Genomic DNA, 24,668 nt, shown 5'->3' with positions numbered 1-24,668 from the left:
CTCATGCCTTTCCCATGTCCCTGTGCACATCGTGATTGCTCAGCACCTCCGAGGCATTTCTGGTGGGCGCCGGAAAAAAAGATAAACCAGCGAGGGCCGAGCATGGCTCGCCTTTTCCTTCGCTCCCCCGGCCGCCCACGGGCCGTGGCAGAGCACAGGCCCCGAGGCAGGACAGGACGGGCCCGGGCAGGGCCTCAGCCTCCTTTCCCCCGGCCCGGGGCGGAAGGCAGCCGCCCTCTCCCAGAGCCGACGTGTCTGGGTCTGGGCCCGGCTTCCGCGGCGCGGGGTGCGGCCGGGCCGGGCCCCGCTGCTTCCCCCGTGCCCCACAGAGCGGGCCGGGCCGGGAGGGCTGCGCGGCGTGGGAACAGCCGGGCGGGGCGGAGGGAGGGAAGATGGCCGGGGCAGGCGCCGGGCGGCAGGCGGCGGCGGGGCGCTGCTGACCGGCGGGCGGGGGCGCTCGGGCCGGGATCGGGGGCTGGGAGCCGGGGCGGCGCGGGGCAGGTCCCGGGCGGGGTTAGGAAGCGCGGCGGGGCTGGTCCCGGCTTGGAGCGGGGCTGGCGCGGGGGAGGATGAGCTCGGCGCGGCGCGGCCGGAGCCGCCCGAGTCCCGCTCCCTGCGGGGCCGCCTGTTAGTGCTGGAGGAGGAAGAGGAGGAGGAGGCGGCGGGCGGCCGCGGCCCGGGCGGGACTGGAGCTGCCCCGGCGGCGGGCGGGGAGCGGCTTTCGGCCGGAGCAGGGCGGCGGCGGCCCGGCGGCGGAGCGGCCATGCCGTGGTTGAGCGGCGGGCGGCGGCGGCGGCAGCAGCAAGCGGCGGCGGGACAGGGCGGCGGGCCGGCGGCGGGCGGACAGCGGGGCCGGGAGAGCTCGGAGCTGCCGCTGCCCGCCGGCTGGGAGGAAGCGAGGGACTTCGACGGGCGAGTCTTTTACATCGACCACAACACCCGGCAGACCTCGTGGATCGACCCCCGGGACAGGTACGAGTGAGATCGGGGGGGAAAGAGGGCCTGAGTCCCGTTCACCCGGGGCCGGGCCCATCGGCGACATTTTCCTTCCCCCGTCCGCGGACGCCGGCAGGGTGTGGGCGGTGGGGCCGCTGCCGGCGGGGCAGTCGGAGGCTCCGGGTCGGCGGCCCGGGGTGGGGGCTCTGTCACACCGGCCCTCCGCTGCCCATCGTGGGGGCAGAGCCTCTACCCTTGCTGCTGATGGGTTTGTCGGGAGTGTTAAATGTTAAATCTGATCTAGAAAAAAAAAATTGAGGCTTTCGGCCCCCCACCTCCCCGTAGTGGGTGCTCGGACTAAGCGTTGTTTCAGTGCGGGGGGAGATGGGGAGGCAGGAGTGCTGCCACCGCCTGTGTTTATACTCCCCGCGTACCGGACCAGCCCCGCTGTAACCGAGCGGCTTGGCCATCCTGATTTATTAGCCGGGCTGAACTAATTGGCAGCAGCAGGCTGGAGGCATGCTGGAGTAATTTGGTAGATTACCTCCTCATAAAAGATAACGCTGCGTGGAGGTAAGCAAACCGGGAAATTCCTGCACTTAATTTGACAAATACGCGGTCTGCTGCAAATTAGCAGCAAAAATCTGTAGCTGCGTGGTGTCCGGGGCAGCGTCTGCACGGCCCGGTGGTGCATGCGGAGACCGAGTTAGGCCTTTTCTTCTCACTTAGGGTGAATAACTGCGGGCAGGTCTTGCTGCTTTAGCAGAAACGCGTTATAAGCAGTGTTTAAGCGTCGTAGCTGAAGTCTGGTGGAAGCGTGGGCTCTGCTGCGAGTGCTGCCCAGTAAAGGACAGCCTCGCTTCAAAGCGGTCGCCTAAAAATTTCCACGCGGAGTTAGTGAACACAAGTGTCAGTATTTTAGGTGTCTGCGAAATAAGAAACATATGTCTCTGTGTATGCTTTTCTATATTAAACAATGTTTTTATAGTAAGTGAAAGTTGGACAAGGACAGTTTGAACCTCAGCCAGAGAGAGCTACCTTGCCAGAAGTATGCCTGGAATGTTAAGCAGGCCACAGAAACATTGAGCACAGTCTGGGTTAAAGACTCTAGTAATTTGAGAGATTCCTGTCGTTTTGCACGACAATGCATAATTGTTTAAATGGCCTAAATATTTACCTACTGGATAGTGTTTTATCTCATTATGTGAACGTACTTATGCATGCACGTATATTTTTGCTGAGATGTTAAGTATTTGTTAATATTCTTTAGATAGCACATTTTTTCTACATCAGAATGCATGTACACATCGTTAGGTTACTTTTAATACCGTGTTGCAAAGGTAATCGATGTCTGTTGCTTCTCTGCATTTCATCCTTTCCATTAAATTTCAGAGTATGCGGTTTTGTCTTCTGCAGTATCTTCTATACAGACAATACAGAAATGATTTAGCTATTTACTACAGTGTTAAAATTGAACTTCTGTTTAGCTTATGTAGTATTGCTAAAATTATGGCTCCATGTTTGGAAGAAATAATTGAAATGCCACACGTTGCTTGAAATTTTGTCTAAATACTTCACTCCAAGCTTTAAACTTAGATCTATTTTTCACACTGGTTGAGGACAGGCGGCAGAGATTGAGACATTTGTATTGGGGCAGATAGAAAAGAGATGGTGTTTTCCTGAGCATGTTATCAGTAGTTTGTAGAGAATTCAAGTAGCAGGAGCTGGTTCTATGACTGCAGTGTTAATCTCTGGTTGAGAATAGACTACTGTTGTTATTTTAGTGAGAGTCTGGGTTTTGCATGGCAGAAAGTGACCAATCTTTTTGGGTTTCATTGCAATTATTCAGATTCCCAGGGGCAGCAGAAAAGTAGGAAAGGATCAAGGTAGTTGTTTTCTGAGGAAGTTTGGAAAGGAAAGGTAAGAGCAGCAATGAAGTGGTATTGAAGCTGTATTTTTGCACAAAGTGGTTAAATGGAGGGTAGAATAACCTACTTGTGTTATATGCACGTCAGTATTATGAGTTAGGCATAGAGTGACAGAGTTCAGCCCCCCATTTCTGTGTTTGGGTGGTTTTATTTCTACCCAGGAGGAATTGGACAAAGCTGTGAGACCTCAGGCCATGCTGCACTTGATCAAGGGCTCTGAGAATCAGCACCTCCAAGCTTTCTTATGGCTACTAGTCTCTAAGAACCCCCACAGGCTCCTCTTTCCATTTAGCTGGCACTCAGTAGTTTGTTTTTTGTTTTTCTTTTCAGGACTCCCCCTGAGATTTCTGAGCCTTTTGTATAGTTTGGTTAGTGAATTTGATTTGAAATAATTATTCAATTATAAATCCCACCACAAAACAAAACAAATTTCCCACCCCTCCCCCAATGTTTTTCCCCATTGAAGCCAAAAAGACAAAGAAATGCTAATTGGAGAAGTGCTCTGTAAAGGATTTTGCAGTTTGGGAAAGAGAAGATGATGAGGGTAAGGGAGGCAAGTCAGAATAATAAAGACTGAGAAGGGAAAAAGGACTCACAAGTGGGTACCTTATGATTTTCTGTGGTAAGAAAAACGAGGTGAAAGAGTGATAAAATGAGCAGATTTGAGAATGATGTTATCTTCAGTGGTTATCAAATCAGTGGTTAGGTTCTGGAGGATACTGTGTTGCTCTGCATGGGTTGTGTGTAATGAATGGATTGTGGATGGTTGTTTAGCAGATCCTGTCCATCTCAGAAGGCCATTCAGTGCATGTTTTCATCTCGTGGTAGTAGTCGTCTTTTATCTTAATAGGTTGTAAATTCTTCAAGGCAGGGAACTGCCTTTTTATCTTGTGTTTGCACAGTTCTTGCTACATTGAGATTCTGTTCAATAACGGGATTGTAAATGAATTTATAAAAGACTGACTGTATTTGTGGTTGATATTGATGATCCTTGTGGCACCAGAGATCTTATTACTGTTGCTGTTTGTTACATGACTGTTTTCAAGTGATTAGAGCTTAGAAAAAAATCTTGGAATTTGGCAAAAGCTTTTGAGCTCGTGAGTCTTGCTAGATTTGCTGTATGTGGAAACTTCACCTAAAATACAGTGTTGTTTTTTTTAACAATTAGGGAAGAGGGAGTCTTTCAGCTTCTTAATGTGACTTGTCCTGGTGGTTTAAAGATTTGAATCATATTCTTTTGGAGTGAGGATTTTAGACTTAAGAGGTGTAGGAGTGTTTTTGCATGGAGAAATCACCCATTTGGACCAGTCGGTGAAGAATTATAAAATCTGTATGGGCTTGGTGAAGACCTGAGTTTTAGCAGCTTCATGTAACTTCCTGCAACATGGACTGCTGGTACTAGGGAGTTTTTCTGTCCTATGTCCTCATTAGCATCCTAGTTCTGAGGCCTGATAGCTGAATGATGTGAGCACAGGGGGAAAACCCTGGCCTTGCAGAAGAGGTGGGTTGGAACAAGGAGTGTGGGATCAAATGGGGTTGGCCCTGGAATTTGACAGAGAAGGGGGGAAATTTGGTAGGTTTTGAAAGCAAAGCAGTCAGGGGCTAGGGATAGAGAGAAGGTGGATGGCACCTGAAGTCTGGGAAGACAAAAGTAGGGGAACTGGACTGAAAACCAGTAGGACAGGGAGCAACAGGTAAGGAGAAACTGGTCTGGTGAAGGTTCAGGGTGTGAGGCTGTCAGCTCTTTTCTGTACAGGGAACCCTGAGGGAAAAGAAGAAACACTGGGTTTGGATGAGGAATCTTCAGGGTGAGCAAATACCACGAGGGGCAGTATGCAAAGTCTAGGTGAAGAAGGGAGGATGACTTGAAGGTGAAATATAAGAACTATGTCTGAGATGTGAGTATGGGGGTCAAGAAATGTAAGATGTGCTGGACAAGGAGATTATTGAAAAGTCAGAATTGTAGAGACTGGAAATGAGCTGGAAAGGCTAATGGGTTTAAAACAAGGAGTCAGCTTGGCAAAGTCACTAGTGGCAGGTATCTATTGTTAGGAGTGCAGAGTAGAAATGTTTAAGTGAGTACTGGGCAGGAAAGTCCAGAAGTGCTGACTGCTTTTTGCTGAACTATTTCAGGACTCCTTATTCTCATCATTTGTTTGATTTTAGCAAGTGTCTGTATTACCCTGTCTGTATTACCTGTTGGGTGAGACAAGTCTGCTACTGTTGTGGCCTCAGTTATGGCAAGTGGCACAACAAGGTGTTCAAACATGTGCTGGTGTGATGCTGCATCTTGTGATTTCTCTTTCCCCAGACTGGCTTTATAAAGGAATAAGAAATTGTAAGTAAGAAGCCTAAATAAAAAGCATATTCATGTCAGATATTCAAATCTAGAAATTTCCAGACTTTGGTTCCCTTAGCTACTGCTTGTTTCATATTAAAAGAGCATTTTTAGTGACAAATTATTTTCTCATAAATTTTCTTGCCTTATTTGATACATGTAAAGGAGCAACTCTGAGGGCAGATGGGAGAGCTGTGAAGTGATGAGAATTGCTTCTGAAGTTTTTTGCCCAAATTGGAAGATGGGCCTTTAGGGAGGCAAGGGATCTTTTGACATGCCACTGTGTGATAAGGTTTTCAAGTCAGTGGCCTCTTTGTCAAAGCAAGGGAATATTTCCTAGTGTATTGGAATTTATCTGTACAGTTGGCAGTATTCAACAATCCAAAGACAATCATAAGAAGCATTAAATTTTTTTCAAAAATAAGATTTTTCTGGGTATGCCTTAAACCCCTGTACTGAGAGTTGCAATTAGTGACATTCATTATTAGAATTTAAGTACTTATATTCCATAACATCAGACAAATGAAGGTATAGTTAGTACCACTGCCATTTTGAATGTTGCCTTCAGGTTTGTATGTTTTCAGACTTGTCTACTTCCTGTTTGTTGTGTTTTGATGTTCAACTCTGTCAACTCATAGTTTTGTTCTGAGCTAATATCATTTGTGGAATGGGAAGAAAACAAAGTGATTGTTGATCATTACTTTAGTCTTCTCTCAGAAAATATTTCAATGACTGGACAAATGTAAATCATATGCTTTATTTGACTATGATGTAGGTTGTTAATATAAAACGTAAAATGAAACCTGTAAGGTACAGAAATGCATTTCTGGAAGTGATTCTTTGAAAATGTTTAAAGTGGAGCAGAACTGTTAAATGCTAATTTGCTTTGTGATTTTATAAATTTGCTTTTGTGATTTTATAAATTTGCTTTTTTCTTTTGCAAGATTTTAGGCTGTTGTTACCAAGCTCGCAAGAGATGAAGAAACTTGGAAAGGGAAAAAAGAGTTGTTGAATGAGTATAGATCTGGAAAATATGGTTTCCCATGAGAGGAAAAGAGTTGAATTTATTCAGTTGAAGAGGTGTTTAAGAAGTGATTTGAGTACTGTTCATAAAAAGAGATGATACCAGAGACTTCAGAACTCTTTTCTTTGGTAGATTTGTAATAGCATCTGATAGTCAGAAGTTAAAACCAGAAATATGCTATGGTTTTAATCGTAGTAGATATTAGATGTCAGAGTAGTTTTTCCACTCCTTTACTCTATAGCTGAAATCGCCTATTTTTTTCCCAATTTAAGTCGGTTGTCATTTTAAGTCTCATTTTTTATGACCATCAGTTTTTACTGCCTCTATTGCATGATATATCATTTGACCTGTATTTAAAATATATATAGCCAAATGTATCTCATAAGGATTGGCAGAGCAGCCGTCCTTTCATTAGAAAGTGGAGACCTGCTCTATTTCGTTGTTTCTCTTTATGCACCCGGGACGAAATCCTATTTATTGTCATTACTTCAGGCATCTAGGTCACTGCAGTTGCACCATTTGATTACCTCAAGTTGGCAATACAGTGGACTTGATAGAATTTATGTAAAAGCATTGCATATAAAGCAGTATTTGAGATCCAGATGTTTTGAATTTTCTTTGTAAATGTCAGGCCTGGATGCAGCCACAGTGTGGATGGGAAAGTTGTGCAGCTGTGTAGACTGCTCCTGGTATGAGACTGGGAATACATGCTGCAGCAAATGGTGTTGAGAAAGGGCTGCAGCACCCTGAACCTCTCTGGGCAATGTGCACATATTTGTACTTTAGCTCTTCCTCAGATGAATTCAGTAATATTTTTAAGGGCATGCTATAGCTGACACTTGTTTTGAAAGTTTCACATAGATATATATATATATGTGCCATGATAGATCTACTTCTCTGCCTTTCATGAGGGAGATACATTCATATTTTATTTTCATCCTATCTGGTAGGTCCTCAGACCGATATTTAACTTCATATTGTGTGTGAATCCCATGAAAATGTTTCTGATTAAGAGTGAATGAAGACGCAGGCATCCTAGAATTAATGTTACTTGGTATTACCTATGCTCTTCGAGCGGAGTCTTTTGTTTGATTGGTAAATTTGGATGAGGTGTTAACATGTTACAATGTTAATCGGCTGATAATTAGTAAATACTTCTAAATTGCTGCTTTTCCCCCTCTCCTCCCTTAATCTCATCTCTGATTTAAATGTTTTAAAAAAGTAACTTGATTTCAGATTTATATTGCTGCTAGAAGAGCAGTGCCTGTATGAAGTGAGCATTCATGTTTTCTTGCGATTTAGCATTGTTATAAATAAGTGCTACATCTCCAATCACTGAGTATTATAAATGTTTTTAGTAGTTTTTCATTGTATTGAAAAGTAGAGGTAGAAGACATCCACCTATTCTTCCTAAGATGAAAGGTTTTCCTTATAGTACAATAATAGTGATTTATGGTTTATTTAATTGGCTTTTGCTAGTTAAAATACCCTATCCTTTGAAAATCTGGCTTAGGCAGCATAAAATTTCAAGACCTAATGCATGTGTACTAAAGCATCAAAACATCTATTGAGCCACAGAAATCTCACTAACAAAAACAGCCACCGCTGTTAAGCTTCTTGACATTTTGTTAAAGATGAAGGGGTTTTTTGTGTGTGGAGTTTTTACCACTTAATGGAAGTATTTTCAGCAATTAGATATGTAATGTAGACACCTGCCTTATTGTATTTGTGTGCATGCTAGAAAGGACTAAATTAGCCGTTGTGCTCTGAGTGTGGTGCAGCAATGTGATGGCACATGTTATGAGGGCTGTTTCTTGAATGAAGGGTTCTGTGACATGATATTGACTCACATCTGTGTTGGTTCTTGCAAACTGAGAAACCCTGTTCTGTTGGAACTTGTCCATGCTTGAAACTGTCAGAGAAGGTACTTTGCTATTTTTATACATATATAAATTAGTGTGTATCTAAGTTGGTAAAGACATAGTTGTTGTATTTATTGTAATTAAACTGCGCCACGCATTGTAAAAAGAAAATTGGGTGTTTGCATTAGCATATGTTCTAAAGAGTATGGGGAGGGAAGTCTCTGCTTTTCAGGATCTGCACACGTGAGAATGAAAGATGTGAAATGTCAGAAGGCTAAGGCTGGGGTTTAAGTTCTATTATGTGGAGAAAAAACTCCTTTTTAGGCTTGGATGCTAATGATTAGTTTGAGAGATAACAACTTCATTTTTTTTAGCAAATATAAATATAGTGACAATGCTGTGTAAACATAAGAACAAGTGACTTGTAGGCAGTAAAATAACTTAGAAACTTATCTGTAGTAGAGCCCTGTTAACAAGCTTCACAGAGGTGCCTGTTAAATATAATGTTGGTTTATAATTTTGTGTTGTTTGTTGGAAGATAGAGCTTTGTAAAGTTGTAGGTGAGGCCAAACAGGAGCATTTCATTGATACATTGTTGAAAAAAGTAAAACTAATACTTTTCTGCCTACAGTTAAAAATAGAACTTCCTGAATATCTTATCTGCTGCAGATGTGACAGTTCACATGCACCAGCAAAGTCAGCCAGTATTGCAGCTTTTAAGTAATCTTCAGCTTGTTTCTGGTTGAAAGAAGCACGCTAGAGAAAACACGCTCTAGGTATTTTTCCTACCTCATTGCCTGCTGTGGCAGGGTAGGGAGCACGCTCAGCAAGGTTTGGCAATACAGTGCTCTTGAGCTAATAATTCACTGCTGCCAAAACCAGTCATGTCCTCTCTGCCAAACCACATGGTCTCACCCCTCTCTTGCACTGGTACTCTTGCTTATCTGACCTTGCAGTAAGAAAAATGAGAAAAACCCCCAACCCTAAGCAGTATTCTATGTCTCTTTTTTGGGGAAGGGTAGTGTTCAGCTGGTTTAGTTCCCTAAGCTGACTTAACCTTTGGGGCAGATGGGTATTTAAGTGGTTTATGTCAATTAAGTTGGATTCAATAAGGAATTGGATTAGGCAAAAGTGATGAGTCAGTTTAAAACCTTTGAGTAAATCCCCTTTGTAAATGGCAGCCTTGACTACTGATTTTTAAAATATTCCCATAGTAAAACAACACAGCTTCAAAGTTACATTTTAAAAGGAGGGAATCTGTTCTCAGACATAAGGTGGCTGTTTAAAGGCCAACAGAAGGAAAATAGGTGTCAGAGTCAGGTTTTTGGAGTAGCAGCACTGAAGTGGCTATTAGGAGGTGATAGAGGTGCAAGTAGCAGAACTGATTTGAGGACTGAGCTTGTGGTATCATCAGCAGCTTGGAAACACTAAGGACTTGGTGAAGTCAGTGGTGAGACTGCCCTTGCTGACAGGGAGCAAAGTTGATGTGTGAGGGAATTGGACCAGATGTGTGTTCGGGAGGTGTGTTAGAGAAGTGAGTATAAGTTCAGGTGGATGTGGGAAGGATCTTGACAGTGGAGCACCTCCACGGAAGATCTCAGTCGGGTGTAGAAGTGCAGGATGTGCCTGAGGAAAGGATGGAGCATGAAAAGGCATGTCAAGGTAACAGCAAAAACCACAGAGCAGCTATTTGGGTGACTTAAAAGGTGGTTTTGTCATCAGTGTTTGGAGTGAGAACTCGTCAAAAGATCATTACAGTGCATCTGGGGAATTTTTTAAGGGAGGTGAGTGTGTACAGGTGGAAATTGCCAGGTCATAGAGGAGGAGGTTGTAAATATTAGGATTAGATGAACAAGATTTTTATCTTTGCTTGTGGAGAGAAGCAGGGACTCTGATGATGTGTTCTTTTTCCCTGATACCAATCTAGCCTGTTTTGTGAGAATAAATCCTTCAGTTCTTAGCTAGTCATTAGTAGCAAGGAATGGGGGTGTAGGCTTTGTTCTGCCATGGCACCAGGTCTTGATAATTTCTTATTCTGTCCCAAATAGAGAAATTAATTTGGATTTAATACAGTGAGAGTGTGCTAAAAGGTTGGCAAGGCACGATCTGTCACTTTTAATAGCTGATTGAATTCTTCGAGTCAGCCATGTAATACTGTTACCCACCTGGTGAGGCTTGCTCTAGGTACACGTTGCATGATCAAATCAGCTGTAATGTTTCTCAGCTTGTTTCTCTACTTTTCTGTGGGTGTTGGCTGGAGTAGGGAAAGGCTTTTGCATCCAGTGATGAGCTTGGTGGTCTCCCCGTGGTTTGCAGGATGAAGGCAGTTCTGTGCTGTACTGTTCACTCTTTGGCTGAAGGAGCTGGTTGCCATCAAGGGCTGAGTTAGTAAATATCAAAACCTAAAGCAGCTACATTTTTTAATTTTTATTTTCAAAGACTTTTCTATTTCAGTATATTTAATTGGCAGTGGGACAAAAATAAAGTTCAGTGATATCAACACCCTTGAACCAGCAACAGAGAATCAAAGGCTATCTTTCATAGTGCTCTGAAAGAGTTATTTTCAAGATGAAATATCTATGGAGAATCTTGTTGAAACTGTTTTGACTTATATTGTACTTAGGCTGAAACTCTTTTGCACAATGAGTGATTAGTGTTCTTTATGGCAAAATGCAAAGTTTGGTATTGAAGCTGAAAATGTAAAATATTTCAAAATTGATTTATTTAATGTTGGATTGCAGTTTAAACAGCTAAAAATAATACTTAAAAAGCAGTAGTGCACAACATTTTCTTAGAAAGCAGGACCTACCCATGTTTGGGAAAGCAGCTGAAGTACTGCATAATTATCTAATTCTATAGCATAAACAAATTGTGACCCACTTCTCAAAGGTGGAGACAGTCCAAATTTACTTGACTTGAGCAGCAATTCTACGAGTGCTTAAAAGAGAATTGCAGAATAAAAAGTGTACTGTCTTTTTTTTATTTTGGGCAGTGTAGGGACAGTTAGGAGATGGAGAAGGAAGTGCGCGTTTGGAAATAACTGTTTGAACACTTGTGTGTCTTTTGTTTGCCACAGATTACATCTTATGCATAAGACTAAGAATCACATTATTAAAAATATGATAAGGCACATAGATAAAAATTCTTGAACGCCAAACTTCAGAATAAGTTAACCACAAAACCCAAGAAATAATTGATTTAATGACCATCATGGCTTTTGGATCAAAGGTTAGTTTTAGTAGACTCTAAATAGCCTTTAACACTATAATTGATGATTAACACAAATTAACCTGATGATCATCTGTTAGAGATAGCATAACTGACCTCTACTTTATATTGGTAAAAAATAAGTTGGAGGAAATGGTTGGAGATGAAACTGCAATAGGTAATTTGTAAAAATTTGGTTAAAAACATGTACATTCGTATTGTATATTTGTATATGCTTGTTTTCAACTGTATGCAGTGTACTGATTGGCAACATTTGGAAAAAAGTGTATGCTACTTTGTGTTGGTTTGACTTGTCTTATTTTTGCTTTTCTGCCAGCTCATAGTTTATTCAAGGGAAAGCCTAGTGGTGCTCTTGTGGTTATGGGTGTACTGAGATTTGTGATAAACAAGCACCATGTGCTCAAGACTCTGCACGGGCGTTTGAATACTACTTCTGTGCTTAATGTAGCTGCTCAGTTGGGACAAATTATAGAATTATTTTTTTTAGAAAAATGTTCACTAGTACCAGCTTGCAGAAAGATGGTTAAAAATGCTGTACTTTGAAACGATGGGCTTGTTTCTTGCTTTTCTTTGAAATGATGGGCTTGTTTCTTGCTTTTCTTTGAGATTCCTCTCAAGTAATCAGATCTGATCCATGCCTCAATAGATGTACACCTGTGAGCTTCTACTTTCTTAATTTGATAATGCTTTGGAGGCTGAATTTTTCTCTTAAAAGTACTTTGAAAATCCATTGTAGCCTGTTTCTTGATTGCAGTTTGATTTTGATGCTTATGTCTCATCTGTATGGCAAAATACATAGTTTTAACTAAATCTCCATATTTCAGAAAGGTTTTAAAAAATAATTTTCCCCGGAAGGAAAACAAAAGCATTTTAATTAAAAATGATAAAGTATTTTTTATCAGCTGTATTTTGTATTTGGACTGGTTACCATAATTTTGTGTTGATTGGCAGGGGACTTTGGGAGTAAATGTCATATCATAAAGAGGAATATCTGTTGTGAAAAGTTCTTTTTGATTTCACACAGTTCTCAGCCCTTGGAAATGCAGCTTAATGCATGCATGGTCCAGTACTTTAATGTCCTTGTTTATAGCCAGGACTGCAGAAAGAAGCAACTCTCTAACTACCTGCATTACTGCAGGCCACAGCACGTATTGGAGTTCAAGAAATGAGATTTCTTAAGCCTTTTGCCTTAGTCAAGGGAAGCATGTAGAGAGGTGGAAGGAGAGGTCCTAGAACTTGCCTTCATCCTTTCTTTTGTGTTCCTTGTATTTAATAATCTTTGTATATTGAGTCTTGTGTACTGATGGACCTAAACAGGCTATTCATTTCTCATAACACTGTGTAATGCACTGAATTTAAGAAGTGTTTTCTTTGATCTTAGTGAATGGCTATTTTCAGCTAAGTACCTTGGAACTGATCTGCAGTGTAAGTATGATTACTGTTTTTGAAGTGTGTTACTTAATGTCTTCTGTTCAAGAGCATGATGATGTTGTTGAGGGAAAAATTAAGTGCTGAGCCCTGCATACTTGTCTTAAGCAGAGTGAAAGTGGTAGGTTGGTATATTTTGGTGTGTTCTCTATGGCTTGGTTGGGTTGTTGTGTTTTGTTTTTTTAATAGAGTACAGCTACAATTTTTTTTTTCCCCAAGAAATTGTGGAATAAATCCTTTAATATTTGCTAAATAAAATCTTTCCCTTTAGCCTTTTTTTGGAGTAAACTGTCAAGAGGTTTATGATCAGGCTGACTCTTGGATTCTGATAGGTTGATGGTGCAATGAAGATACTGTATTTCCAGTCCCAGGAATTATTTTCTTACTCTAAAATAAGCTACTTTGTAAGTTCCTTGTTGTCATCTTTAGTAGTTTTCTATATGCACTTACATGAAGTTTTGGTAAAGTGTTACAAACTTCTTCAGTTGGACATGATAGAAGGCTTTTGGAGCAAAGAGCATTTTTAATCCATGAGCAAGTATCCAAACACAATTGTGTAGGAAGGAGTATGTGAGTGGTCTGTACCATGTCGTTCAATCATCTGAAATTTCAGGCAACTTACTATGTACAATATTTGTTTATGGGTATAATCTCAGTGCTTCTCTTAGTAAACATAATTCTGATTTTACATCTGGAAGGTTGGAGTTGAGAAATGTTTGTGGGGAGTGATCCATGGAAGGTGTGCTGAGCCATGATTAGTTTTGTGATGGTTTTTTTTGTTGGTTTCAGTTTTTAAAGAAAAGTCATAGAAGTGTTTCCTGTAATTGGCTGTAAATGTCATTCAGAACATCCTTACTCTTTGTACTGAATCTGTTCTTAGGGATTGAAGGCCTTTTAGGAAATTACCAGCTACCTTAATTTTTAATACATTTCCAGAAATGGCTTCTGGAAGATTTGGCATAGATTTTGATATCTCAACTTTTTGTCTTCTTGGAGTGCGTCATGTGCTTAGAAAAAAGACTTAAGTTTTCTTAGAAGAAAATCTAAAAAAACTTCAGCATTTCATAGAATTTAGCATTAAAACAAGTTTACATCTAAGCTGGATTATAGGGTTATTATTCTTATTACTTAATAAAAGACAAAACAGCAGGTGATTCATATGACTTGAGATATATGTATTTTTTTTAAAACTAATGTTCATAAAACATGTCACAATGTTTGGGATATGGGCTGAATAAAGCTCCAGTGATTGTGGGAAGTAGTTCATTTGTGCAAACTTCTCCCCCTGAAATACCATTACCTGTATGTAGAGTGAGCTCTCTTGTAATACTGTGTTAGAGAAGTTATTTCTAGGGGTAATCTTGAATTTCTGTCTCTGCCTGTTGAGGGCTTCTGTTGGGTTGCAGCGATGATGTAGCTGATCTTGTTCTCTTGCTATCTGCCTGCTAGGAGTGAGACGTGTCCCCTGCTCTGTCTCATCATCTGCCAAACCAGCCCATAGGCAACACTGCACTTTCATTACTATTGATGGGACTCTGTTTGAATTCTTGAGTTAAAGACTTTCTTTTTCTGTTTTCTGACTTGTACAAAAATTTTTGGCCCTTACCTGTGTCTTTTGGAAAAAGTATCTGAAAGGGAATATTGGTAATTTATTTTCTTCTAATGTGGAATGGGTTCAGATTTTTTAGAAAGTTTTGTTGTTTTAAAATACAGCTGCCTCATTTTATCATTAAAACATACTGTAATAAATTTCTGGAATATCTCCTTTGGGGTAATTATGTTTGGTATGTGAACATCTGGAGTTTTTGAAGTTTTGCACATGTGACTGTTTGCCCACATGGTCCTTAAGATATTTGTTTTATTCTTTCTGAAGTGACTTGATAAAGAAAAACATGTTCATTTTTTACTTGAATCACAACTGTAAGTTTATTTTCTTTACATTTGGAATCTATGGAGCATTTATAAAAGGCTTTTCTGTTCTCTTTAAAATACAAATTACCCTGTGTCCAAAACTCTGGTTCCATTTAGAACACCCTGAAAATACGGGTAGTGTCCTAACTGTGGAAATTTTCTCCCTACCCTCCAGTCCTTGAATATGGTTCTTTAAAATGCAAGTCCTTTGAGATCCTGTGTTCATTTTTTTCTGTCTTTTGTCTTTTTATGTATGTGCTCAGAAGCTTATTTTTCAAAGTGGATGAAGATTTAAATACTAATACCCATATCCAGAAATTTCTAGGTTTTCTGTAAAGAAAAAAAAACAGATGTTATACAGACTAATAGGCTCTTAATCTAATATTAGTATGTGATGTTAGAAGTGAATTAGTTCCCCTTTATTGTGATTTCTTTCTCAAATTAGGAATACATTTTTTCCCATTAGCAAAGATAGTCAGTTGTCCAGATTTTACAAGAATAATTTCAAAATAGTTGTGCGAGCACTTCAGTTAAAGAATTTTTGACTGTTTTAAGGTACTACACATGGTGGAATTTAAAATACATGAGCTTTGTTGTGCTTTTGGGGGTTTAAGTATTTGGGGTTTTGTTTCTTTTAGAAGGCGGAAATCTGTGCTATGAGTAGAGTGCTAATACAGGAGATTTTCCTTGAGTCCACGTTATACTCATTTTATATACTTTGTGTATGCTAGGCAGGCACACTTTTAAAATGTTGGGGTTTTTTTTTTTTCATGGCAAAAATAGCTTGCAGCTTATTGAAAAACAAGGCAGACCTGTGCCTCAAAATCCAAATGAAACTGCTGCTTGGATGAGGCTCTAAAGAGGGCATTTATATGTTTTGGAATGAATGGCATGCCTGCGCTAACTCCCGCAGGCCGGATATTTCCAAGGTATGCACTTTTTCCCCTTTGGATCTGAAGGTTTCTCCCTTGGCAAGGTCTGAAGGACCCCTGGCCTTTGTGGGAGAGATGAGGGGCTGGCAGGGGAAAAGTAAAATGAGCAAGGTGACTGGATGTGTGTGATGCTTTTTTTTTTAATTTTCCACCCAGACTGCCCTTCTTGTGCTTTGTGAGCTTGTGTTGTTTTTCTAATCATTGTTCTTTGAACAGTGTAGTTAGGAATTTCCTGTTCACGTTTTACTACAATGGTTTGTTTAAAATGATAGACCGCAGTCTTTCCTGACCTAAAACTAGATTAGCCTTGAATGTCGAAAAGAAGTTGGACAAATAAAGAGGATAGGCTGTATTTGCTTATGTCATGGAGAGAGGCCTTTTAACCATGGTCTCAGTTGTATCAAATACCACAAGTCATGTTTCTTAAATATTTATTAAAACAAATAAACATAGTTATTGTATGAACTGGCATGTCTCCAAATTTCTGTCTCTTTGATTCTCATGGGTGGGTTGCTTTTAATCAGGAGAAGTATTATTTAGTCAAGACTGATATCTACTGGATTACTGAATCAAGCCATAGCTCAGTTTTCTCCTCTCCTTTGGTTTGTTACATTTTTAAAGTGCAAGAAAATAAGTGTCAGGGAAGTTGATGTTTTAAAATACTAAGCAGCAATTTTGGGAAATACATTGGAAATACATATACTAAGGAAAGCTTAGTATAGTCTTTGTACGTGCTGCCATATGTTTGCTGTCAGATAATGGAGGAAAAAAATCTCCCAAGCTCAGCAGTGTTAGATGTACAATGAATTGCAATATCCTTATTATACAATTTATGTTTATTTAGAGCAGCTTCCTTGTATAACACTGCTAATCTGTGTCAATAGTGCACACCTATAATGATGGAAGGGTACAGGTGATAAGGCTATTGATTTTTATCTGGAAAGAGATAAAACTTCAGTGTTAAAAGCAATATATGACCTTGACTTTGGGCTTCTGTTTTACAGAAAAATACTGTATCATAAATGATATTATGATGTGGCACAAAAATTTTATTCTATTTTGGAGGAATGGCATATTGAGCTGCCTGAGTTGGGTACTGAAGTCATCAGTGGCAAGTGTCAAGCTCATGAATATACACTTTGTACATTGCTCTTGGGTATTTTTAATGCAAGATGGCTGTGCCCATGTGCATGTGAAATTCTGGTAAACCTGCTAAATCACTTTTTTAAGATGAGAGATGTCAGATTTGTAAGGTTGTGGAGTCTCTAGCTGATATGACACACAGACATGTCATTACAAGGGTGTTGCCAGTTAAAATACTCAGCTGTTATGGTATTTCCAGCTTAGCATCTAACTTTGTTCCACCCAGCAAATAGTCACATAAATAGGACTAGCTGTGGATTTTTAAAGGAAATATTTAATGTATTTTTAAAGAAAATAACATTTGGAAGGAAAAATATTTGGGTAGCTTGTCTAGGGTAGGGCAGGGAGATGCCTTGCAGGGTACAGAGTTTGATGTGCTGAAGAAGCTCTCAGTAGATGTTATATGGAAAATGTTACTGTTTATAGAAATCAGGTATTTCCGTGAGTACCGGAACTGGTGAAGCTTGGTTTCCTGTGGGTTTGAATCTTATGACCAATTGACTTTGGAGTCTGGGAAGGTGAAAGTTCTGTTGGATGCTTTTTTTGCCTTTTGTTTGGGCTATTTGCATTCACTTGCTCCTGAGCAGATTTTCTGATACCTGGTTAGGTGTGAACATGTGTTTCTCACTTTCCATTAGACTTCCTACTTTCATAAACTTTTATAGGTATTTGAATTATGTAGGGGGGGGGGTCTCATTTGAAAACTCATCAATGGAAAAAAAAACCAAATAGACTTAAGTCTATTAATTGTGTTATTAATAAAAATCACATATCCATATTTTTATAGGAGATGGGACTATGAGTCCTTGATTTCTTTTTTTTTTAATGACCCTATTGTCAGCTAATTTTTAGTAGCTAGTTTTGTTTGAAAACTGAGCCAATTCTTAAAAACCAAGTGATGCTTTTACCTATTAAATGGTCAGAAATACATTTTGAGATTAGTGTGCCAGATTTTGTGGTACAGACTTAGACTTTAATAATTCTGTGTGTATGTGCAGTGGATGCACTATTCATGCACAAATGAAACAAAGCATTAGATTTAATTTTCTAGTGTAGCTGTTAGGCTGAGTTGTGTGTGCTTTTAGGTTTGTTTTCCTAAATGCATGAGCAAAAAATGTTATCTTGAGTAGAGAGCCAGAGTCCTGCTGAAGGCTTATCATTGAGATTCCTGCTGTTAATGTACCTCCTAGAGCTGTTAGCAGTCGTTTTTATTGTTCATAAGTATCAGAGATGTATTGTGTGAAATACTGTCAAGGGCAGTGGGTGCCTTTGGTTTCACTGTCTGCAAAAATGGTTCACCTTAGTTTTGACCTTCATGAAGCACAGGTTTTCTACCTGGAAAAGCTCAGTAAGTTAAGGTGTGAGTAAAACAGGGCCCTCAATCTTCTGTATGAATGCTTTTTGTGTAGCAATACAGGTGAGTAGTTTATTCCACTAGATGAAGTAAGTGAGGTGAATAAGGTGAGTAAGCAATTTCATTATGAGACGCTGTCGGTTGTGTCTAAATGCTGTGTTGCAGATTTGGCTCATGCTTTGAGCTGGTTGGGAGCCAGTGGCTGCGGTTAATTCATCACCAGACCTGAGCTAACAAGCCCTGTGTAGGCTAGGTTATATTAGATGGAGCTCTGTGCCACACTGAAGTAGCTGGAAGCTGTACTCATGGGAGCCACTGCAAAGCTGCTTTGAGTCTGCTGGAAACATCCTGTGTAGACAAATGTAGAAGTGTTTGTGTGAGGTAAATAATTTATAATATGAATTTACAGTACCTTTACTGTAATGTTACTTTCTTTACAGAAGTCAGTTAATATTTTGTGTAAGCTGTAGGCTCTAGTTATTTCTTCTGGGGTTGTATTTATAAATAATGCATAAAATCTGTATTATCATAGTCTGTATCACCAGTGTTAAATGAATTGATAATTTTCTTGCCTCTTGATTTGCAGTCGTACAGCATCTTTTATATAATAAAGTTGTCTCAAGCAAAGATCTTTGAAATAAAGCCATGACTTCATGAATATTTCTAATATGATCCAATCACTTGGAAGGCTAAGTTGAATCTTCCCACTCGTGTGCCCTGAAAGGAGCTGGAGGAGCACGTGCCATGATGCAGCACAGCAGTGCTGCCATGGTGCTCACAGAGATGCTGCTGGAGCTCACCATCCTTGTGTGGAACAGGCTGGCTGTGCCTCTGGAGGGCTTAGACTGCTCCCAGTACTGTGAGAAGGCATTCATGTGCTTACAGGAAAGAAAAATGGCATAGAAGAAAAGGGAGACAGTACTAAGAAAGTGTTTGTGTAATTGTTTGGAAAGTTGTGTATTGTGTACAGTCAAAATTGACACTTCGTAAAGCTTGCAGTTGGCAGCAATGTAAAGGGAACAGTGCACTCTGTGCCATTAATATGTGTGCATGGGAGAGCACATGCCTGATCTAAAAGGTGTGTTTGAGAATGCTTTTGTAGTTCTCTTGTTTTGGAAATTGAAGATCAAAGCAATGTAGGTTCAAAACAACAGAACAATGTGCTGGGCTTAATTGTACAAAATACATGAGGATGAACTGCTACTGAGGGCAAGGCAAGTTCATTTTCATGGTTACTTTTGAGAGAAGCAAGAAATTAATTTTATTTTTATGGTGGATCTTTGAAGACAATGATTTCTTTTTTTCTTCTCAACCTTGATTTTGATGGATGCTAAAAATTGCCAGAAGAACTTGTCCATTCTTACAATATATTTAATACCTATTAAATTAAACCATGTGTTAGAACAAGCTACTATTTAAAATGGCATTTTTGTAATTAGTTTTCCTTTTTAATACCAATTAGAGTCCATAAACTTTTTTTGTTTACTTTTATGCTGTTCTTGGATTGCATAAGTTGTTACATTATGAAATTGTTTTGGCTCAGTTGTCAATAAATTGTATGTTATCCTGAATTTGTATTATGGCAACAATAATGTTATCCTGTCCTCTGCTTCTGTCAGCACTCATTTTCTACTAAGAAGAAAAGCGTCCCTTTTACGTGTTTGCTGGAATTTTGAGAAATGCAGATTACTCAATCAGTGGAAGTGTGTGTTTGTGCGTGGGTGTCTGCCCTCAGCATCACTTCAGTGCCACCTCTGAAAGCAGTGTGGTCCAGGGATGTCTTAGGTAGTTGATATGCTGCCTTGCATGGTGCTCTCTTTAGAGGGTTTGGGCTTTGGTTTGTGGGGAGTGGGTGGGATTGGTATTCTTGTCCAAATCAGCATTCCACTTGAGACTTGACGGGTGTCTTAAATTGGTGTACTTGTTTATGCGTCTTTGTTGAGAGGAGTTAGGGAAAATTGTCTCCATAAAACTAATTTTTGAAGAAATTAGAAGCATTAAGTCATTGTGAGTAAGATGCATTGCTCAATATATGGCCAGAGGGTAGGAGGGGGCCTAGATCAGTCACTTCTGTAAAATTCAGGCTTTCACTAACATGCAGCACAGCAACAGGGTTTAACTTTAAGGCTATGCAGTGATGTTCCTTGCCTCAGAAGGCTGTTGTGAAAACCAAATAAAGATGACTGGATAGGCTGAGAAGACTTGCTGCAGAATGATTGTTAGAAACACCTTGTCAGTTGCATGGGGAAGGAATAGATTTAATGCAATATGATAATAGTTTATTTAACTGGCCATATTTTCATTATATTCTAACTTCCTTGTCAGGGAAGTTAACTTGAGGACATTAAGAATTTAGGTCTTTCAGCTATGATGAAGAGTAGGGAAGGGATGGATGTTTGCTCATCTTACAGCTTCTGTTGTTAGTAGTTCCTTGTTGTGCTGTGGCAGTATGAATTCAGAAAACCAAATCCTGTGAATAAGAAATCCTGCGGATTTCATGCTCTGGGAAGAGCAGAGAGTGGCTACGTATGTAAGCATCTGGGTTTGCTTTTGGGGAAGTAAGGCCTGCAGAGGGAAGCTAGATGAAGGGTGATGGCAGAAGAGAGGCTTTCCTGGCAGCAGCAGTCTGGGAAATGGTGAGAAAATCTCTTCAAATTATTTGTTCAGTAGTGGCATAAGCTACAGGATGGGGGAGGAAAGAGGGACTGCTCCTGTTTCTTTTTCCACAGCTGTCTTGGAGAGGCTTTCTTCTTGCTTAATAGATAATGGTGAAAGGTTTTTAGAAAATGACAGAACATGAAATTGTGTGGAGAGGGGAATGTAGGAGTCATTTCCATGTTTTTCTGGGATTTCCCTGTCAGACTTGTGTGCTGCCTTCCCATGCGCCATAGTTTCCCTTTCAGTTCACTCAGGTTTCCTAATAGCATTTGGGAAGCTGGGGTAAGTTTTGAAGTCCTGCACTGTTAAACACTTGAGTAACAAATTTTTCAGCACACATCTGGAATAGCAGTTGTGGTTCAGTTTGCCTCATGCTCTCCTTTTACTGGATCTCCTGAAGCATTGCTCATCAGCCCAGCTAAGCAAGCAGGCTTAGAACACTTCTGAAAACTGGAATTTTTTTCTCTTTCAGGCTACTCAGAGATTGAGTCAGTAGATCTTTTAGTGACTGGAAATAGCTAGCATTGTCAGGAAAAGGTTGTTACCTATCTAAAATTTTGCTGATGAGCTCCTAAGTCTAGGAGACAGTCCTGCCTACCATCCTCACTTCAGAGACTGGGGGGCCCTCATTGATGGTTAACTCTTGCATATGAATAGTTTTGAAGAAAATAAGTGCATTGGAGTTAAAGAAACTGAAACTTTATATGCTTCCTCTGCTAGTAACACAGAAGGCTTGAAATGCAGGGAGCAGTTACTCTGACAAGATTTTGCATAATTTCTGTGAGAAAATAATTTTCTGTATTTTAAGTAAAGGAAACATATGTCCGTTCTGGTAGAACTTAGAATTCTAATATGTCAGACATAAACCCCATTTCTCTTCTGAATGCATCTGTCCAACCTGCTTGTTACTTAGTACCAGACAAACCTCATGGAAATGCAGATGCTTTTCTTTACAATTCAGTTTTTCCTGCTGCTCATTTAATCTGCATTTTTGATGTCTTTGTGGCTTTTCTGTGGTTGCATGTGAGCAAGTGTTTTCTGTATTAAAGATAGACTTGATCTTATATGAGTAAAAGAAGAGAAGCTGGGAAGAGATTTAAATTGCAGTTACTATGGAAAAATAGTGTTTAGTGAATATATAGTTGAGGATATGACTCAAAACACAGTAGCTTGTTTCACTTGCACACTTTTTTTTAATGATTGCTTGGTCAGTCAATCATTTAATGTATTTTAGTAGTTAATTTCCTTCATGAATATCTAGTTATTTCCTGCACAGCTCTTGTGTTTGGGTTTATTTGGTATTTTTTTAACAATGTTAACGGGTAGATGGATTAATTAGTTGATTCCCAAACATGTTATCTGTGTCATTATCTTATGTTGTTAGGTCTTAACCTTTCATGAGCACTGAAGGAAGTGTTCATATTGGGGATTACTCTTCCAGGGGGCTACAGTACCACTATCTAGCAGTGCATATTCAGAGGTGCTTTTGGGGTTTTAGTTTTTCATTTGCTGTATACTTGAGCTTCTCAGAAACTATTAAAATAGACTGTGTTTTTCTTCCAAACTTTAGAAGGCTCTTTAACATATGGATCCTAGTGCCTCAGTGTTTTCTTCCTGAGAAGTTTTTGTGATGCATCTGTGTGTTTTTTCATATTTATTAAAATTGCATAGCCAAGCATAGACCAAGCATTGTAAAATGCCAGAATTCATGTCCGCACCGTCATTGTTGTGAAACTGTCTTTATGTGGCTGTTCTGATTTTTATCTGGGTGAGCTTTTTGGTTCTTCTTTTTTCCCCCGCCCCTCAACCTGACTGATGCTTAGTGCAAGTTAGGCTAGTAGTTTGTTATGAATAGTAGATCTTGCTCACCTCATGCATTTTTTACATTGCCTCTCTGCTCATCTGATAGCAAAATAAACTCCATGCAGTGTCCATGCCCCCCCCCCCCCCCCCCACAACAAACTGCTACTTTCCCCTTTCTCCATTACTTTTTTTGAAGTTCTGGTGAGGTGAAGCGTACCTACTCTTAGTTTACTGTCTGGTTAGATGAGTGTTAGAAATAGCTGTGCTATGGGATTGTGCAGGTTAGGGCAGCGGAGGGGAGCACACTGGAAGGCAGCAGGGATCTCTCCAGTTCAGTGGTACCAAGCTGTTATAACTGAGCTTTCATACAAAACTGCAGGTGGGATTTATGGTATATAGTTGGAGAGCACAGCAGAGAACAGAGCCAGAGCAGTCTCAGAGCTGCTCAGAGGGATGTAGAGGGATGTAGATGTTTGTTTCCCCATCCAGCCAGATAGGCTGTGGCCTGTTCACGCTGCTGCTGGTCAGTCCCTTCTGTGAGCTCTGCTGTTAATCTTTCTCCTTGCGTATCCTGCTTCTCCCTCTGTGCCTCCTTGGAGCATTCATTGCTGCCTCTTCTGCCAGCACCTGGTTCCCATGTTCCTCATTCTTTTGTGTCCCTTTGTGTCTGCTTCCTTTTTTTGCTCCGTGATATTCAGGTGCTAACAGTTTGTATTGAGACTGGAAGGAGAAACTGATTTCCTAGTCTCTCCCTGAAGGAGCAGGGTTGTAGTGGAATTGTTTTTCTGGAGCTGCTCCTTGCAAAAAAAGAGGAGCAATCCTCTTGGATGTCCTGAAACACTGGAGTTAAATGGCTGTGTGGCCAAGAGAGATCCTGAAAAGCTGGATCAGTGGAGATCCTGTTCAGTGGAGATTAAATCTGCAAAGACCTGAGCTTCCGTGCTTCAGAGCTATGATGAGCATGTGCAACAATATTCCCCTCTTCAACTCCCTTGTACCTTCACCAGACTTGAATGTTTTTTCCTTGGGAATAGAAGGATACCTACAGAATTCAGGTCCCAGGGTTAGCAGTGCTGAGGTTATCTGGGAGATTGATATAAGAATAGAAGCAGGGGTGTGGGGAGGGACGGGACAGCATTTTTCCTGTGCTTCATTGTTTCAACTGGCAGAGCTGTTTTAATTGACTCTTACAAGAGATGAGAAGGAGGCACACCCTCAGAAGGGAGAACTTCAGCCAAGGCAACTCTACTCTAGCAGAATAAAAAGCAATAAAAAAATTGCCTAATGAAGCATACCAGACTTCCTAATGAATGGGTGGCACTGCTTTATAGTAATGTGCAGATGATACAACATCATATTGCAGCAGAATTTAGATTCCTGCTACTTTTTGGTTGTTGATACTCAGTGCTTCCAGATAAAGAATTCAGATGTTTATTCTGCGATGTAAATTTTTTCAATATTTACAAACAGTTCTCTTGTCACTATGGAAGGTATGTTCTAGGTCACCCATGAGGTTGGGCTAGGTGCAAGGATTACCAGCTGAAGTTTTGTGGCTTGTAGGATGCAGGAGTTGAATTGGGTGATGACAGTGACTTTCTGACCTTGAAATAATGACCTGGACAGCTGGGGCCACTCTGTACTGCCGTGGTGGAAGTTAGGGGCTTCCTGTGGCCGAGTTCCTCAAAGGCTCGGGGCAGGGAGGGAGGGAGCTGAAGCTGTCTTTCTACAGCTCTTAAGCTTTGCTTCCTAGTAGCGGAGCTGCTTTTGGATATGGGGAACTGAGCACTGTGCACTGAAAATATCTGCATTTACTAACTGCAAAGGAATGCATAAATATAGAAAAATATGCCAGTACAGCTTATTCCAAAAATATGTTACTATGTGGTGCAAGGGACCTTTGGGTGAGCAACATCCGAGAGGAGACTTTGGAAGAGATACCTCCCACTTCTAGAGAGGCTTGTCATTTACAAATGATAATAATAATGCAAGCCACAGAAGCCAGTTTCCTGAGTTGCTGTAAATGTGTGTTTTTAACGCTGCTTTTCTAACACAAATGTAGGAAGCTGGCAAAGTAGCTATTTCAGTGCTCTAGAAAAGTTTAAAGTGAAATAATCTAAGGAAAC

General features: G+C 40.5%; 1 protein-coding gene across 3 annotated transcripts in view; it reads left to right on the top strand.

Annotated features, from left to right (window-relative positions):
• The first annotated feature begins 590 nt into the window (after positions 1 to 590).
• WWC3 (WWC family member 3) overlaps positions 591 to 24,668 on the top strand; it is a 99,139-nt gene continuing 75,061 nt past the window's right edge. The window contains exon 1 of one of the 3 annotated variants that reach the window (XM_036382673.2): positions 591 to 972. In XM_036382673.2, the coding sequence (XP_036238566.2) occupies positions 764 to 972 (209 nt within the window). In that variant the 5' untranslated portion in view covers positions 591 to 763. The remainder of the gene's footprint in view (positions 973 to 24,668) is intronic. The other 2 variants (XM_036382661.2, XM_036382667.2) reach the window with 2 other exon arrangements.

Source organism: Molothrus ater, chromosome 2, assembly GCF_012460135.2.
Source record: "Molothrus ater isolate BHLD 08-10-18 breed brown headed cowbird chromosome 2, BPBGC_Mater_1.1, whole genome shotgun sequence".
Classification (NCBI taxonomy): domain Eukaryota; kingdom Metazoa; phylum Chordata; class Aves; order Passeriformes; family Icteridae; genus Molothrus; species Molothrus ater.
Note: the sequence above shows the minus strand (reverse complement) of the source record. Positions and strands in the feature narration are given on the sequence as shown.